This window comes from Rhinolophus sinicus, chromosome 5 (genome assembly GCF_057876585.1).
Source record: "Rhinolophus sinicus isolate RSI-liver-muscle chromosome 5, RSI-T2T, whole genome shotgun sequence".
In the NCBI taxonomy this organism is placed as follows: Eukaryota; Metazoa; Chordata; class Mammalia; order Chiroptera; family Rhinolophidae; genus Rhinolophus; species Rhinolophus sinicus.
In genome coordinates this window covers 52222106-52240625 of record NC_142505.1, presented here as the reverse complement: position 1 = coordinate 52240625, position 18520 = coordinate 52222106, and the positions used below count along the sequence as shown (strand labels likewise).

Sequence of the window (18520 nt, the reverse complement as noted above, 5' to 3'; positions counted from 1 at the left end):
GATCCAGTTTCTCTGCATCCTTGGCAGCATTTTGCTATCATTATTTTCTACTTGAGCCATTCTGATAGGTATATAGTGGGTTTAATTTCCATTTCTCTTACAGCCAATGACACTGAACAACTTTTCATGACTCCTTTGCCATTTGTATAGCTTCTTCAGTTCAATGTTTGCTCATGTCCTTTGCCCATTTTCTAATTGGCTAGTTCGGTTACTTTTTTTGTTTGTTTTTAATTACTGAGTTTTCAGGTTCCTTAATATATTCTGGGTACTAGTGTTTTGTTGAATATGTGGTTTCCAAATGTTTTCTCCCCATCTTTAGCTTATCTTTTCATTCCCTTAACTGCAAAAACTTTTTTAAAGTTTTTAAAAGTAAAATCCTGTCCCCAGGCCCATCATCTCAGCAGCATTTTGAGTTCTATCTGAGATGCTGTCTGTCCAGGTGGCCTGTAAGGTGGACGACTCAGGAGCTTGTTCTGCAGGAGAGTGGGGTGATCAGGGCTGCACCCTTCACCGAGAAATTCCGCAGTAGCAGGTACAGTCCAATCCTCGTGCGCCTGCCAAGACTTCGAGACACAGACTTCTTACACTTGCTGCGTTTTTAAAGTTTTAACTTTGACCTGAAGTCCAAGTTACCGTTGGTTTCTTTTATAGATAGATCAGTCTAAGAACTCTTGGCCTTGTCCTAGGTCCCAAAGATTCTCTTCTGGTTTTTTTTCTGAAAGTTTTATAGTTATATAGTTTTACACATAAGTCTGTGATTGATTTTGAGTTATTTTTTATGTAAAGTGTGAGACATAGACTGAGCGGTTTTTTGTTGTTGTTGTTGTTGTTTGCCTGTGGATTTCCAATGACTCTGGAACCATGTGTTGAAAAGACTCTTTTTCTCCACTGAATTGCTTTCACACCTTTGTCAAGCATCACGTGTGCATGTCTGTACGGATCTCTTTCTGGGTTCTGCATTCTGTTCTACTGATCTATGTGTTTATCCTTCTGCCAATATCACAGTCTTGATTTGTGTAGTTTTATCATAAGTCTTGAAGTCAGCTAGACTTATTCCTCCCGCATTATTCTTCTTTTTCAAAATTGCTTTCCCTGCTGTATGTAGTTCCTTTGCTTTTCCATCTACAATTTGAAATAATCTTTTCTGTATCTACAAAAAAATCCTGCTGGGATTTTTGATAGCAATCGTGTTAAACTTATGGACAATTTGGGGAGAACTGACATCTTTACTCTAACTTTTTCAACATGAAAACAGTATGTTTCTCCATTTATTTAAGTCTTCTTTGATTTATTAATTAGTGTTTTTTGTAGTTTTCAACATGTAGATTCTGTATGTATTTTATTACATTTACATCTATTTCTCAATTTTTTTCTTTTTAGCAAGTTAAATGGTATGGTATTTTTAAGTTTGGTGTCCTTTTGTTAATTCTAGTAGACAGAAATACAATTGATGTTTGTACGTTGATCTTATATCTTGAGATCTTGCTGAACTCACTTATTTAAGCTTTTTGTTTGTTTTAGAGATACTTTGAGTATTTTCTACATAAACAATCATATCATCTGCAAATAGGAACAGTTTTATTTCTTATGTCTTTCACCATTAATTATACTATACGTTTTTTGTGGTAGCTACTGTGCATCAAATTGAGAAAGTTCCCCTCTAGTCCTCTTTTTCTGAGTTCTTATCATGGATGGCTGTTGAATTTTATCAAATACTTTTCCTGTATCAACTGATAGGATCATGTGATATTCTTTCTTCAGCCTGTTAAATATAGTAGGTTATGCTGACTGATTTTCTAATAGTGAGCCAGCCTTGCACCCCTGGAATAAACTTGTTTCACACCTTCACTCCCACTGCTTCCCTCCTCCTGTATTATTTTGATACAAATCCTAGTCCTCGTATTTTCTACCCATAAACATTTGTTATGCATCTTTAAAAGTCATTTTTAGAATATCCACATCAAAAAAAATTTCCCATCAAAAAAACTAACAATAATTCCTTAATATGATCAAATATTTAGTCAGTGTTCAAATTTCCAATTATCTTATTAGTGTCATGAATTTCTTTTAATAGTTTGTTTAAATAGGATCCAAAAAAGGTTTATATACTACCATTGGTTGCTAGGTCCCTTAAGTCACATTTAATGTCTAGGTTTCTCTCCATTTCTTCCTTTCTTTGCTATCAGTCTGTTGAAGATACTGAACTATTTGTTACTATACTCTGGGCTTGCGTTAGTTTTTCAATAAATAATTTAGGTTTAGGAAAATCGGTGGTAGATTGTTATATCATAAGATAATGTTCACACAGGTAAGAAATCCAAATTGAAGAAAATACATAGTTGGAATTCATTTCCAACTATAAATAGAAAAAGAATAGAATAGAATAGAAAAGGGCTGGAAAGGATTACCTCAGACTGAAGGAAGAAACGAGATTAGCAGTTGGGAGACAGGCTTTCGGGTTTTATTTTCTACATTTTTCTTTTGCTTAAAATTTACAAAATGATCACATCATTTAACGACTAGATGTAAACATGCATGTATAATATATTCATAAACACCCACTCCATCTGACTCCAACAGCCTTAAACAACGAATTCTGCAGCTTATCCAAGACCTGGCTAACCATGGTTGGTCAGGAGGCTGAACCACATCCACACTCTGTAAACTCGCTGGGAGCTGTGCTTACCGTGTACAGACAACCATTCCCTACCGTCACTCCTAGCTAAGAGTGCTTACGTCTTGCTGTGTAGTGAATGCTTCATACAGAACATCGATTTGGGAAAAGTTTCCTGCTTAGCTCATAGATACACGCTTTCAATCTGCCCAACCCTGCAGGGGAGACCCCCACAAAGATCCATTTGGGGCTGTAGGCTCACCTCAGCCCAGCCCTCTCTACTTTCAACCTAATGGAACAAAGCAAGTCAGGGCTCAGTGACTGTCTCTGCAAGGGCTAACCAGCTGGTAACTGTAATCTAGTCAACATCCAAAAGATAAAATGAAACATTCCCTGGTTCAGATGGCAGAAATGAAGCAATATGGCCATGTAGGAAAGAGAACAAACTGTCCCTGCCCTTTGTCTTATCATGAGACAAGTAATATCTTAAGGCCCCACTGTGTGTGTGCGTGTGTGTACACATACATATATATGTGTGTGTGTATATATGTGTACATACACATATACATTTTTTTTCAAGGTATGTTTGCTCCCCAAGTATGTAACACTTACAAAGAGGCAGATGAAGGAAATGGCAATGACTAGCCACATCCCTGCACTGTTACTAGTCGTCAGTTTTTTAGAAAATAGCACCATGAAAGGAAACCATTTCACATTAACAATGGGGGAACTGGACAACCAGTGATAAGGTTATTGCAAACAAGCATTTTATTATGCCTTAATTAGAGTCAATCCATTTGACCAATTTTGTTGACAAGAGATTTGACTGTTTGCAGGATTTTTGCATTTAGGAAGCATAATGTTTAAAATCAGAGATTCCAGCCACCACCTCCGCATGGCTTAGAGAAAACACTTTTAAAGCTTGGACATGCTGACCTTGGAGTGACAGCACATGGGGGCAGGGCTTCAAACAAAGTCCCCAGTCCCTTTATAACACAAAAGATTGCACAGACCCCAGCTCATTGCCATAGAACCTCTAATGGCAAGTAGGTTTGTTCCAGGACTATCAGCCTGTCTTCCAGTCTAAATCATGATAAAGGGACAGATGAGAAGGACCTGGCCACTGAGGGTGAGAAACACACAGTCAGCACCACAGCCCTGGTTGGTGTCATCTTAAGCCTAAGCTGACGCCAAGTAGGGCAATGCTATCTTCAAAAGGAATGAGTGTCTGGGACATCCCACAAGACAAGTGGGATGGACTCTCCAGAAAGTCAATGTCATTTAAAAAAAAAGTTGGGGAAAATTATTCTAGATTTAAAAAGTCTAAAGACAAATAATAAATGTAATAAGCGAATCATAATCAGATCTTGATTTGTAAAATAATAAAACCTATAAAAGACAATTTTAGGACAATAAAAAAATTTGAAAACAAAACTAGATATTAATTGATATGAAATTATTGTCAATTTTCTTATGTGTGATGATGAATATTATAGTTACTTAAGAGAATGTCCTATTCTTAGGACAGGCTTGCTGATATAGGCAGGAGTAAAATGTCACCATGCCTAAAATGTATTTTCAAATAGTTCAACAATCTCTCTCTCTCCCACCCCCACCCACCATGCACACACACAAAGGATGAGAGAAAACTATTACGTTACAATGGTAAGAACTGTAGATTCTAGGAGAGAATATGGAAGTTATTTGGTGTGTCTAAATGTTATCCCAGTTGTCATGAAAATTAAGAAATATAATGTACTCCTATAGAAAGGGAATACGTTGTATCTCGCTATGCTGATCTTGACCAGAAATCACACTGCTGAAATGCACTGCTCTCCTTAAAAAACAAGTGTGCTGGAAGTCAGGTGCCAACCAGAACCCCAAATGCCTTGAAATGCCTTCAACCTACCACAGTTCTGTTCTGAACAGAACACTCCTGGCAGCGGCATAAACAGGATGTCTTAGCGAGGAAGTGTCTGCCAGGGGTTATCAATAGCTCCCACACCATCTGGAAATCTGAGGCAGCTTTAGCATAACCAAAGGAAAAATGAATCAGCAGCCAGATGACCCAGGCCCCTGCCCCCCGCCCCCAGCCCCAGGGGACCACGCCTCTGATTCTTCATCTGAAAAATGGGAACCACAGTGCTTTCTTCATCACAAGGTTAGTGCCACTAAAATCACAGAGCAACAAACCCGTCGGTTTCCATCACATTAAAGCTGCAGGATTTCTGAAAGCCTCGAGTCACAAGGCAGAAGATGGTCATAAATAAATAAATGGACCTTTAGGTAAAAAACAAAACATCTGACAAAGGAGACCTGTGGTGACTTCAAGGATTACGCCTGCACATTCTACATTTTGAGAACCTTTTCCTGCAGCCACATAATAATCTCTAAGACCAGAGGGCAAACCTCCAATCCAACATGACCAGTGCTTACCTCTGCCATAGGCCCTGGCTTTCTTGGGGTTGAGTTTGGGTTTAAGAGGAGCCCCTGGCTTGAGCTTGGCTTTGGGGAACTGAGACAGGTAAGTCATTACAGAGTGCTCATCCACATCCGGGTGAATAATTTCTTCAGGGGTGATGACCTAGAAAAATGACAAGGTAAATGAGTGCCAGAACACATCACTTTGCAACTACTCAAGTTTTTGCAAATGTCTCTTAAACCAAACACCATAAATACTAAGACATTGAGTCAGCTTCTTAATTAGGTGAAATTACATTAAAGGAACATGCCAAGACCAGTGCTTTTAACCTTTTAGAGGTGTCACCACTCCCTTTGGAAGCTGAGGACCCTCTCCAGACAATTCTGTATGTAATTTCCAGAGGTGCATGCCCACCCTGCCAGCAAAAAATGCCTACTCACTTCCCTGGTCAAACTTTCCAGAAGGGATAAGCTACACAAAATGTGGAGGATAAAGAAAAAGTACACATGGGCTGAGAGCATATTATTTTAAAAAGCACAAAAACTGGCCTTTTTCCTTTGCTCATCTATCCATTGCCTGTATTTCTGCTAACTCAGCTACTAATCAAAAAATTAAAATAAAAACAAGAAGATGACATGGTCACATATTCGATATGTGGTCTTATAGACTAAGGTTTTGTGCCCTCCCCAAATTCACATGCTGAAGCCCTAACCTCCAATGTATTTGGAGGTGGGGCCCTTAGCAGGTGGGCAGGTTTAGATGGGGTCATGAGGGTGAAGCCCCCGTGATACGACTAGTGCGGGTGTAAGAAAAGGAAGGCCAGAATGTGTGTGTTTGCCTGCTCACGGTTCTCTCTCTCCCTTTCTCTTGCTCTCCCTCCCTCCGTCCGTCCCCCAAGCCAGAAAGAGAGCCCTCACCAAAAACTGAATCGGCTGGCTCCTTGATCTTGGACTTCCAGCCTCCAGAACTGAGAAATAAATGTCTGTTGTTTAAGCCACTCAGTCTATAGTATTTTGTTATGGCAGCCAGAGCTAAGCAGTCTCAATACATTAGGAGCCTTGAGAAAATAGGCAGGGGGTGAATTTCTCCTGATATTCAGCCTAGGAGCAAGAATATCAGTCAAGTTCTTTACCACCCAAGCTGGATCGGGGGCCTCTCAGAAGGCATCATAGCCTTCGTTCTACCACCTGACCCAGCCCTAACAGCACAAAAATTCCTCCCGCCCCAACAAGAGGTAAGCCATACCTCCTGAGACAAACAGAAGACTCTGTCTCATAAACCAAGTTAAGCAAATGCAGAGGGACATATGGACCCAGTGTCCCTCATCCCACGGTAAAGAAAAAAAGTAAAACAAAACAACAACAAAACACACCAGTACACATTCTGGTGATTACTGGCCTATCACAACAAAGTGGCTCTCTGGGTTTGTAAGTTGCCTTCAACACGCTCCGTAACGTGTAGGATGTGAGCGGACTTGGCTTTTCTTCCAGGCAGCTCCTTCAACAATTCGACTGCCAAGGTCACATGAACGTCAAAAGGAGATGGTTTTAGGTTTAACAGATGAAAAACATACCACACCACTTCCTGAAGATGGAAGAGCCAAGAAACAGGCCATGAAGCAGAGACATGATGCCAAAACCAAACCCAAGGAATATAGCAAGTTTTTCTACCGTCCAAGGAATCCTATTCCAAACTGCACTGAACTTGGCTCTGAACAGCAACTTTACACCTTAATGGAGCCTGTGGTCAGTCAGGTCATCCATTCCCATGGCACTGACCGACCCTTTTCTTGACCAGGGTTTTGAATGTGGGAGTCATGGTGTTTAATCGTCAGGAGGAGCATTTTTAGACTCCGTGGAAGGGCGTAGGCCTCAACTAAAGCAATGTGGCTACTGCAGATGGTAGCCAAGACTTACTAAATTTCCAAGTTCTCTTGTTATATGTCTGTGATAGGATTATTGGCATTACAAATTCTTCCACAATTCTCAGTCATTATAGGTTATCCTGGTTTAAGTTTTTTTAAAACATTCTAAGCCCTGTGACTTTCCCTAAGATATTGAGTCAAAAATATTTTTTAAACTAAAAAGTGGTCAAATGTTGGCAATTTCTTATGGCTCACCTTAATCATTCTAGTCTTCATTTGCAGTCTGATGCCCAAAGATAGGCTTTGAGATTTTTGGAGCAGAAATACTAGGAAATTTGCAGCATGGGACAAAGAGTGAAGATTTCTGGATGACCCACAATCACTTAAATCAATGAGAACCTATTATTATGGGTAAGCTGAGGAAGCTGGGGGCATGCCATGAACAATGCTCTTTGAAGGCCAGACTGCCTGCAGGACCCACAGAGTCCTGGAACAAGCTGGAAGGTGGAAACCGCCTTGTGGGACGTGACATGCTCGTATACATACCTGTGGGACACCCAGCCAGTCGTCTGCCTGCTGCATGGCTTCTCGTGCATTATCCACAGGCTTTCGTGGATCCCAGGATTCCCAGTCTGGGCACAGACCTGTTAACATAACACAAAAGATGCTGTTAGCATTAGCTGACTGAAGAATTTTCTGGACTTTACAATGGTGAAAAAGCAAGACACCACTCGACAGAAACTGTGCTCCTCTTTTTGAATTTGGATCTATTCCCAGGCTCTCAATACGAAGTGCAATACTCTCGTGATGGCTGGGCTACAGCATTAAGATGATTTTGCCCAACTGTAGGTTAATGTTAGTGTCCTGAGCATATTTAAGGTAGGTTAGGCTAAGGTAGGCTAAGCTGTGATGTTTGGTAAGGTAGGTGGACTAAACGCTTTTTCAAATTACAATATTTTCAGCTGACAATGAGTTTATCAGGACATCATCCCACTGTAAATCAAGGAACATCTATCTGTATCATGGATATGCGCATGCAAGGGTAGAACTACTCTGTCATGGCTGAGACTATCCTCCAGGATGTTATCTTCTTGTAGTCGCATAAGGAGAATCCATTTCGTAATAGTATGGTATAAATAAACAGTCTGTAAAACCATCTGGGCCTGGTACCTTTTCGCAGGAGAGATTTTTTTTGACCTTCCACATTCGCACTTATGTACCCTGGGCACCAAATGTGGGGGGATGACACCAGCTGGGTGTCCTACGATTTAACTCGATTCTGACACTATCTAGCAGGAGATAGCATCAGACCCTGAAAGTTACAGCTCAGTACCCTACGACTGCACCCCCTCTCCACTTCAGACATCAATCTGAAGTCCAGGTTGTCACCTGGGTTTCTGACTGACCGGCTACAAACCCACAACTCCTTCCTCAGGTTTGATCATTCACCAGAATGGTTCACAGAAATCATGCAAGCAGTTTATTGACTAGATTATCCGATTATAAAAGGATACAGGCTCAGGATGAGTAAGATGGAAGAGATGCACGGAGCGAGGTAGGAGACGGGACCAGGAGCATCCGTGCCCTCTCTGAGCGTGCCACCCTTCAGGACCTCCATGTACTCACCAACCTGGAAGCCCTCTAAACCCCCTAGTTCAGGGATGTTTGTGGAAGCTTCACTCCATAAGCAGGATTGATTAAATCACTGACCATTCATGATTAGCTCAACCTCCAGGCCTTTTCTTCCCTTCCTGGAAGTCAGAGGACAGAGCTGCAAGTGCCAGCCCTCTAATCATTGGATGGTTCCTCTGGACAAAAACCAGCCCCCATCCTTAGGGGCTTTTCCAAAAGTCACCCCATTAGCATAAACTCAGGAGTGGTTGAAAGACCATTATCACAGCTTTTACCACTTAAGGAAATTCCAAGGGTTTTAGGAGCTCAGGGCCAGGAAAGGGGATGAAAACCAAATATATGTTTCTCATTTTAAGTCACAATATCACAATCCCATCCCTGGATATATCTAAAAAGACTGGACTAGTATCCTGTATAATTAAAAAATCCAGTTGCTCAAAGGCCAAACCCTAACATTATCTTTAAAACCTTTGTAAGCACAAGAAACACAGGACTGGAGCAGAACTTCCCAGGTTTACACTGGAAATAGGCGTCCTACAATGTGTCACTAGATGGAAGCAAGGACGAGGACACTGAGAAATGAACTACTGCTGAGCTGTGACTGACTTCTGGATGACACTAGACTCTCAAGGAAGAATGAGGCTTGGAGTCAGCCCTCCTTCCCTGTCCGACTGACACGAGCGAGATCTGCGTGGAGAACCACCAGCTCACTACATACTAATGTGCCCAGCACATACAGAGCGCTCAGTAAATGGAAAATAGGGTTTTTAGAGTTTTTTACTTCAAAACAATTCTGGGGGGTACATATAAACACAGGCTCTGGTTTTTCTATTGAGTGTGTACCAGCAAATACTACCCATCAATCTAAACCCTACATGAGGATAATTACAGCCTTGGGGTACGCTCACCCACTCAGAAAAGGGAGGAAAGGCCTCCAACTGGATCCTGACCAAGCGCTATTTCACAGCAACACAGAGAGAAGGGTGGAGAAAACCATATATAGTCAACCCAGTGGTTGATAAAAATGGGTACTTTCCACTCAATGGAAGTTTTTAGATTTTCATGCCAAGCCACCTAACAGGGTCACATGTTTTTGCCAAAGCCAGCGGGAAACTAGGCACCAACTGTGGGAAGAAACAGGACTTGAGTCTTGAAGCTAAACCCAAGGCCTGCTCCAAGCATTAAGGCCTTCACTGGAAATTTGAATAAATAACTGAATCCAGTGCTCAAACAAATGAATGGATACACCTACAAGACCTGCCATTGGAAAGGTAAACGGAACCACTTTTAGTTCCTTTAGGTATCTTACAATGGGCTAAAACCAGGAGAAATACAGCAATCACAGCAAACCTCGCTTTCCCGTTGAAAAACCAAGAGGTTTCCAGCCCACATACCCTCGCCCTGAAGAGATGGCTCAGGCAGCCACGGCGCTTACCTGGAGCACAGCTGTCGACCAGGGCTCCCAGGGCTTTGCCATCTTGCCAGTTCTGATTAAAGTTGGTGATGGGCAAGTAGGGGATCTTGTTCTGAATCCATCCCAGCAGCCTCTGCTTTGGCGTCTGCTTCTTGGCATCGTCGTCCCCTTCGTCCTCCCACACGGGCATGGAGATGGAGTAGTGCAGGATCAGCGTCCAGACCAGGCCCAAGATGAGCTTCAGGTTCCCATCCACAATGGCTTTGCTGTCTGGGAAGAGAGGCACAGGTGTGGTCATTCCTCTGGGTGGCACAAGTAAGCGTGACCCATGCTCTTTGTGAAAAAGTAGGTGAAGCCCTCGTGTTAGAGAACCATACTGAACAATTCAAAGAGTGAAAGGCTGCAAGGCTGGAGTTGGCTTCACATACTTGAGGACGGGAATGGGTAAAACAAGACGTTTTTCCCATCTTGTTGTAAGCTGGTGGCATTGGATCATGGGTACCTAAGGATGCATTTCGCTACTGTCTCTACTGCTGTATTTTTATATTTGAAACTTTCCATAATAAAAATGTTTTTAAAAATATTAAAGTGTTTTATGTTCCCTTTGGTGGGAAGCCCTTTCACTCCATCCTCCTGTGACACAAATCCTGACTCTTCATTCAAAGGCCAGATTTGATGGTTTGGTGGTGTGCTCCCACCAGCCTATGTGTGACTATGCCAGGGTCCTCTCAAAACAAGGACCATTCACTCCTCAGCCCCCCACTCCCAACTCCAGGGCTGTGAGCATCTGCTGGGCAGAACCTGAGCCTTCTTTTTCTTGGAGCTCCTCTCACCTGTCCCACCCACCCACCGCATACTCTTACGCCAAACTGCACGTTATAGGAAACCCAACCACATGAAAAATATACACACATGCGGACAAGGCGTAAATGGCATGCCACTCAAAACTGAAAGGGTGGGGGCTTTGTTTCTTTTTAAATTAACCTGTTTACTGTTATAGTCTCTCACAACAAAAGACCTCTTAAAAGGCCATAACCAAAACCACATAAACCAAAGGTAATTTTATGGTTGCCAATTCAATCACAATACACTTGATCATGTAAACCTGGACAGAGTAAAGATTATCATGAACTGGCTGGTAAGACAAACTAAAATCGAGCACCCCTCATTCAAAGTTAAGGTGCTCTGGGATAGTCCACGTAATGAATTGTAAAAATAATAGCTTTTAAGCAGGACTTTCTACACTAACTCATGGGCCCAATGACCAATGAAGATGCAGGACTCCTCGTCCAAAAAGTATTAAGAAGTTCAAGATGGCAAGAGCAGAGCGTTACTAAACCAAGCACAGCCCCTTCTCAGCATGGGTCCCTGTATAGCTGCACAGGTTGTGTGATCACGAAACCTGCTCTGCTTCTGAAGTCCTGTGGTCCATAATCTGCATAAAACATGGACCCTGCTCAGAACTCAGGTATGCAAGGAATTCATCCCACCAGACCATACATTTATTTCTCCAGCGGGCAGTCCTTGACCGTGACTGCATTTTTCAGATTAGATGTCCTATTATGAGTTGTCTTTAAAGTGTTACCAACTGATCATAAGAAATTCCAGGTCACCTGACTTTCCATGCCAGTTTCCTTTATTCAAGCTAAAAGGAGAAGAGCAGTAGGGGGTGTGTGTATGCTTATTGCTAACCAGGGCAATGGGGGTGTCCCGCTGGGGTGTGGTCTGAACAGGCCAAAGTCTCATCCAGCCATAGGCAGCCATAGTCTGCAAAGATCAAATGGTTTAACTTAAGTGTTAAATGTTTTTCAAATACAAACTTGCAGATTTCTTTCATGCATTAAAACATGAGACCAGTTTGCTCTATTTTTACCCAGCTTTATACATGTTGGTCTAAAAAAATGAGACATGAGTCTTATTCGAAAAGACTTTAGGAGAAATGTTACCCAGTAAAAGTCTAAGCCAAATTCATGAAAAATACAATGCCTAGAACTTCTGTTTCCAATGAATTCAAGGTGGGTGTCCAAACGGGAAAACCCCCATTAAAGTCTCATTGGGATAAACGATACTTTGGTTCTGCTATTCTAAGAAGCTGGAGGGAGGGCAATCCTCACTCCAAGTGATTTTGACAGGTGAAGGTTCAAATGCTTTACTGAACTCTTGGAACAATAAAAAGATGGCGACTTGCCCAAAAGGCCTCCCCCAACCCCACCCACATGAAATTGGAGACTCCCAATGCCTTGAAATTGAAATGCTACACAGCATCATGGTGCCGAAGTCTGCTGATCACAAAGGATTACAGCATTTCCAGACCTGAGTGTGCTCTGCGATGGAGTGTAAACATGGAGCAGAAATGTAAAAAGAGGAAAAGGCCAGGTCGGCCAGAAGCCTCTCCTGGCAGGCAGGATTCCACCTCAGTGAGTTAGTGAGAGACTCTTTCAGGAATACAATAAGCCAATGCTGGTTATGTCTGCCCCACCTCCTAGAATCTGTTTAGATTGTCTGTGGGTTGGAATCTGGCCACAAGTTTTTCTCCTCCCCAAATCACAACCCATCCCAATCCCCACATAACTGGTCCTGGCTCTGGACAACACTGACCCTCAAGCCACATACACCTTCTGGAACTACTTAAAATTATCCAGCATTGCTTAGAAGTGAGGGCAGAGGCTTTTTTTTTTTTTTTTTTTTTTTAAGCTAGAAAGTTAACTTGAGCTACTGCAAATTCTAGGATGGAATGTTTTCACGTCATTTCAGGACATCCGTTCTCCAGGCCTTGTTAAGCAAAATTCTGGAATGGGTGCATTTGTGGGGGTGGAAACCGGCTATTTTTAGGCCATCTTCAAAAGCATCTTGGAACCGTCACCTTTGTAGACAAGTTCCCCAGAGGTACGGGGGATGGTGATCTTTCAGCTCTCTCTACTCATGTCATCTACTCTACCATCTGTGCACCTACTACGTGCACCATACCAGCCTTCTCTCCTGGGTGGTAGGTGTGGGGGCCCACAAGGCCTGAGTAGACACCATTCACATTTTTGCTCTCCTGGGTAAGGACAGCAGGTCATCTACTGGCCACAATGCAGCTCACTACTGGGTCAGAAAAAGCCACGTGACTGCAGGAATCAAGGAGACGTACGGGTTTCAGACAACAATTCACCAAGACCATACTCTGCACTCTGACTTGGCCATCTGGGGAACAGACTGCTACAGGCTCTGCTCCCTGCCCTCTTATCTGTCACCCACTGAGGGGCAGTGTGGCACAGTACAGTGTGGTACTGTTTGCAAGTACAGCTCCTGGAGTCAGCAGCTCAACCAGGTATGTCACTTTGAACAACCCACCGACCCTCTCTGGGCCTTATTTTTCTCCTCTACCAGATGGGATTGATCCCAGTGAACACACTTCACAGGGCTGCGGTAGGAGTAGGTGGGTTAGAGGACGCCATGAGTAGAACACGATGCCCGGTGCAGAGTACCTCCTTCCCCTCCCTTACTTCATTCACCTAACTTTTTGGTACCTGCTATGTGCCAAACACTGTTCCCTGGAACCAGAAGTCCGGAAGCTAAAATGCTACTAGTGTTGTGTGCAAGCAGAAAACACAAGGAAAGAAAGTACCTTGTGAATTAACAGGAGGATGAAATGTTCAATGTGTCACTTCTCTGAGCCAAGCAATTCACAGAATGGTCATGAGCCTTTGGGTTCCCTACTCTCCTGGTTCCCAGACGAGGCTGAGGCACAACACTGCAGTGAACCCAGGACATGTAAGGGAGGTGAAGGGGGACATGTCTGGGCTGGGCAGTTTAGGAGACCAACATGGCCTGAGACCCCCCACAGGGAGGAACCACCAGCCAAACGGAACAACAGAACTACTGATAATTTATCAGACCTTCCTGAAAGACAATATGGTACAAAGAGCAGCCCACATGGGCTGGGTCTGGTTCCTCCTTGACTTCCTGGCTTCACACTGCCCCAGTCTCACCCTCCATCCTTGGCCACAGTCCACTTGGCCTGGAACTTTCTCCCTTCTCCCTTCTCTTGACTGGGCTAATGCCTCTTCTACCTCCAACTCTGCAAAACTAGAATAGATCCCCTGTTCAACACCCCTCACTACCATGTGCCCTCCGCTTTTAGTGCACCTACAACTAGATGCTTAAACAACCACTGGTATCGTGTCTGCTTTCTCTGCTCAGTGTAAGTTCTACAAAGGCAGGAATGGGTCATTTTGTTCCCCGCTGATCCCACAGCCTGAAGCCTTGTCTGTTTGGGAGAACCAGCTCCCACACACACAGCTCCATACCCTCTCACCTACAGTACTCTCTGAAAGGCAGTGCAGCCTGTTGCAAAGGGGATGCAAAAAGTACGCACATGCAGCCTTTTCAGATAGAATTCTAAATTGCTCTGGACTGCAGCCACCTTTGAAGCCCCAGCAGACAGCACAGCCTGTGGCACAGAAGGGAAGGCCGGGGGAGAGGTTAAGGGTGTAGGCTCTGCAGGTGTAGGCTCAGCGCCACCATGCAAGCCTTCGGATCCTGGCCAAGCGATCCAATCCACCCTGGAGATAATGTTGGAACACAAGCATAGGCTACTCAGAATGCTAAACGTGGTAGGTAACACATCTCCAACACTCAGACCCCCACACGGTCAGTTTTCATCAACCACTCGTATTTTTGCCACCGCTGATTTCAACATGCTTTTATCAACCTTGAGACAAAAAGGACAAAGGCAGGAGGAAAAAGTGAAAGCTCAGCCATTGAAGGTGTTGACCTGCACGTCTGCACTGGGGTTTCCTGTCAGCACCGATTGCTTGGGTGAGGTGACAGCAGCAGCATCCTGTGAAGGGTTGCCCCAAGTTAACCTCGCAGGGCAGAGCTCAGATCACCTCGGCCCAGGACCCAGCTTGCAGACCCGGCGCTCACTGCCATGGCCAGGTGGGCTTTGCCGTTCCTCACCATCCTGCCTTCTTTCCCAGCCTGAACAAACCATGGCCGAAGTGGAGGCCTCAGTTGTCCAAACGAGAGTGTCCTGAACTAAAAGGAGGCCGCTGACCACTTTCCTTAGTTTCACAGTCAAAACCCAGCCCAGATGCCAGTCATTCCTGAGGCCACGTTGAGGAGGATTGTCTCAGTCAGCTGCCCTGAATGGGGGTCACATTTCCGGGGATGCGACAGTCCTTCCATTCACACAGCAGAGGATGGACTGTACCCTTTGGCTCAAGTGCCCCACAGGTCCCAGGGCAGGATGAAGGGGGCCAGGCTGCCTTCTCTCCCCTTGCTCAGGGCTTTTCTCCCGGGGCTCAAACCAACAAAGGACAAGACCTAGAGTTAGAACCAGGTGAGTCACTTCTCTGATGACTGAAGGATATCTGTGGCTGAGGCCACTGAAATCCATCCTCCCCTTCTCCCAGGAACCCGGCTTCCTGCTAGATGACCCTTCCAGCCTCCCTTACAGTTTGGTGGTGGGCTTGCCTCGCCAATGAACAGCGAGCAGAAGGGAGCGCGCCATCACTTCCGGGCCTTGGGCAGTGGGTGTGCCTCCTCCAAGCCGTCTCCCCGCTACTGCCAGCCAGAGCAGCAGACATCACAGTTACATAACGTGACCTGCCCCAGGAGGGAGGCCCGGCAAGGTGATGGGACGAACCGGGGTCCCAGAAGAGGGTGCCCCACCAACCTGAAGACCAAAAAAGCCACTGTCTAGTTTTTCAATCTCTTAGTTACAGCAGTTTATAACAAGAGGATGTCCTGGTACTTGAAGACCTGAAGTCACACAGGCCTGTTTCTATCGGTGAGGTAAAATATAGGCCACAATAAAATAAGAGTGGGTGGGGCCACTGGGGTCGGCTGGGTTTCCGATTCTTTTTCCTGCTCAGGAACTACTCATTAAGACAAAGGAACTGTTTGAGTTAACACTTTTTACACATCACTAGGTCAGAGTTCCGTTAATAAAAAGTCCATTCTGAAGGCCTTTTTAATGGTAGGAATTTTTCAGGAGATGATACAATAGACTACGGGTGGCAAATGGTGTTCGCATGTGAGGTGAAAACAGTGTATTGAGAAAGATTCTGAGGTCCTCTCTGGAGTCAGCAAGAAAGACGGCCAACACGGATTCCCAGTGTCTGCCACGCACAAGGCGTGGGGCACGGAAGGTCAGCGAGGAAGATGACTGCGCAGACAGATGGCGAGTGTCTACCCGGGGAAAGCCAGGGGGTTGGCAGCCGGGCCGGCTCTGCAACAGAACGGAGTGAACCGTCCCAAAGCCCTGGTCTGAGACGTCGACTGGAGGCCCTTCCACATTCTTGATGCACAACCTCAGACTTCAACTTTCCCACTTTGCCAACCCTGCCTTCTGTTCTCTCTCACTTGCTGGACAATTCTTGTCTGGAATAATTGGAATAAACTATTGCATAAAAACCGGATTTTTATTTTGGAGCAGAGTTGGTGGTGGACTTTCAGATCATAGCTCTCACGGCCAGTGCACTGCTTCACACATGGTATGATGGTGTGATTTACCTGTTTCCAACACCCTATTTTCTGGTGAAGAGGCATCCTTTATTCAAAAGTTACGTTTGTGCCTGGCCGGTTAGCTCAGCTGGTTAGAGCGTTGTGTTGATAACACCAAGTTTGCCGGTTCAGTGCCCACATGGGCCTGAGGGTGAGCTGCACCCTCCTTAAAAAAAAAAAAAAAGTTACGCTTGCATCACCCAGTGGGCTTTCTTTGCAGTGCCACTTTTGAGAATTACTTTACATCCAGAGACAAAGCTACATTGGACTAAATGAGATGGGTATATTAAAGGTCCTCGTACTTAGTCTCTTCCTACTTAGTATTACTGGGAAAGCCTTAAAAAGTTAGAATAAGGACTCTAACCTTCTTAAAAAGATTAGAGAAAAAAGGAAAAAGGAAAGATACTCCAAAATGGTCACAGCAGTGCCTTCTTAACTAGGTTTTGGACCTCAAAGACACCAGTCCCTGCACTCATTCCATTGCTACCACAGTCCCTATGGGTGACTAGGAGGACAGGGGCCCAGGAACCCCCGCCCCCGAGCAGGGAGTGGAAGAGCCCCGATTCCACTGGGGTTGCGGGCACACCCCAGCAGGAGCTCACAAGGTTCGCGGCTTCCAGCCACAACTGCTCTGAGAATACATCCAGCTGAAATAATAAACGCTGGCTGTGAACGGAGGTCCTCGTCACCTTTTGACTCTGGCTCAGTCTGTCATGTGGCAAGGCCACCACACCTGAAACCCAGTTCACTGTCCACCCTGTACATGCGTGTGCAGCCCACAGAGAAGCCCTGGAGGAAAGCGGTGAGGGGACGAATCCTAAGCGCCTCCCCTCTTTACATCAACAACCAAAATACAACAGCAGCGCTCTCTTCCTGGCCCTGTGCCATATGCCTCATCCCGTATAACCCTCATGGCAACACTTCGAGGGTGGCTTTTACAGTTAATCCCATTTTACAGTTGAGAAAACAGAGGTGCGTAGAGGTACTTGCCAAAAGTGACATGGAGGAGAGCCTAGATTGAAACCCAGTTATCTCTCTAGCCAGAGCCCAAACTCTCACCTCCCCCAGTTCTCTGACTACACATTCCGTCAGAGGGCTTTATGAGTTGAGTGCAGCATGAGTCCCATTTCACAGATGAGGAGTCTATGTACAGGGAAGGGACCCACCCATAGGGCCCTGAGCCAGTATGCAGCTGTACTTGGGAGGGGAACCCAGGCAGGGCTTCAAAACCCCAATCATTCCCACAATCCCTAACCTGCCATGGTTCTGGGAGAAAAACGTGGTGGATGGACAGCACAGAAAGTCGTGTACAAAGCCTGGGAGGTGGAAGCAGGAGTCTAAGCTGGGTCACATTCATCCCCTTGTCTCAGCATGACTGACTCAGCCTCTACTGCACCCTCGAACTGGGGGTTCTAACCCTGTCCCTGTCTGGGGGGGGGGGGGGGGCGTGCCTGCCCCACTGCTGGGCACAGGGAATCAGGGAAGGCAGAAGACAGCTCAGCCCAAAGCTATCAGCCTGTGTTTTCCCCGGAAAATAGAAATTAGGGTCACTCCTATATTTGAAAGCTCAATTCATCTAACAAATAACTTCTTAACTGCCTACTGGGTGCCAGGCCCTGTGCTGAATATAAATTATTCTTTTAAGTAAGAAAATCAGTTAAATTGGCTTTAAAACACTCCACAAAGAGATGACAACATTATTATAATGAAAACCAGCGTTCCCTTGCCCAGGGTAAGACACTGAAGATCTTTTAAGGGAAAAAGGAAAAACAAAACTTTTTGCCTTTTGTCGCTCATGCTAGGCCATGTTCCCTGAGGGTGGTTTTTTTTTTATTTCCTTTTATAATTAAAAGTTAAAAAATAATAATGATGATGAATAGGATAGGCATTCACCCTTCCACTGCAAACTTTAAAAGTTGAGCCTTGTTACAAAATCAGATCGAGGTGACTTCTTAGGTTTGAAAGGGGAGAAATCAGTTTGTATTGTTCCCCCCACCTCACCTTATGTTACAATTCATACACGCCTGTTATAGAAATGGCAGCCTGCCCAAAGATTGTGAAGTCATAAAAGGAGTAAAACTC

At 44.7% G+C, this 18520-nt stretch overlaps 1 protein-coding gene across 9 annotated transcripts in view; it reads right to left on the bottom strand.

Annotated features, from left to right (window-relative positions):
• The window catches only part of FLNB (filamin B), a 125403-nt gene that overhangs the window by 66429 nt on the left and 40454 nt on the right, over nucleotides 1-18520 (bottom strand). For all 9 annotated transcript variants that reach the window (XR_016021307.1, XR_012489718.2, XM_019724157.3 and 6 more), the window contains exons 2-4: nucleotides 9968-10216; nucleotides 7447-7544; nucleotides 5051-5198 (exon numbers count right to left, since the gene is read on the bottom strand). Coding sequence is in view for 7 of the 9 variants with exons in the window: in XM_019724157.3 (XP_019579716.3) it covers nucleotides 5051-5198; nucleotides 7447-7544; nucleotides 9968-10216 (495 nt within the window). In the remaining 2 variants the exon portion in view is untranslated. The remainder of the gene's footprint in view (nucleotides 1-5050; nucleotides 5199-7446; nucleotides 7545-9967; nucleotides 10217-18520) is intronic.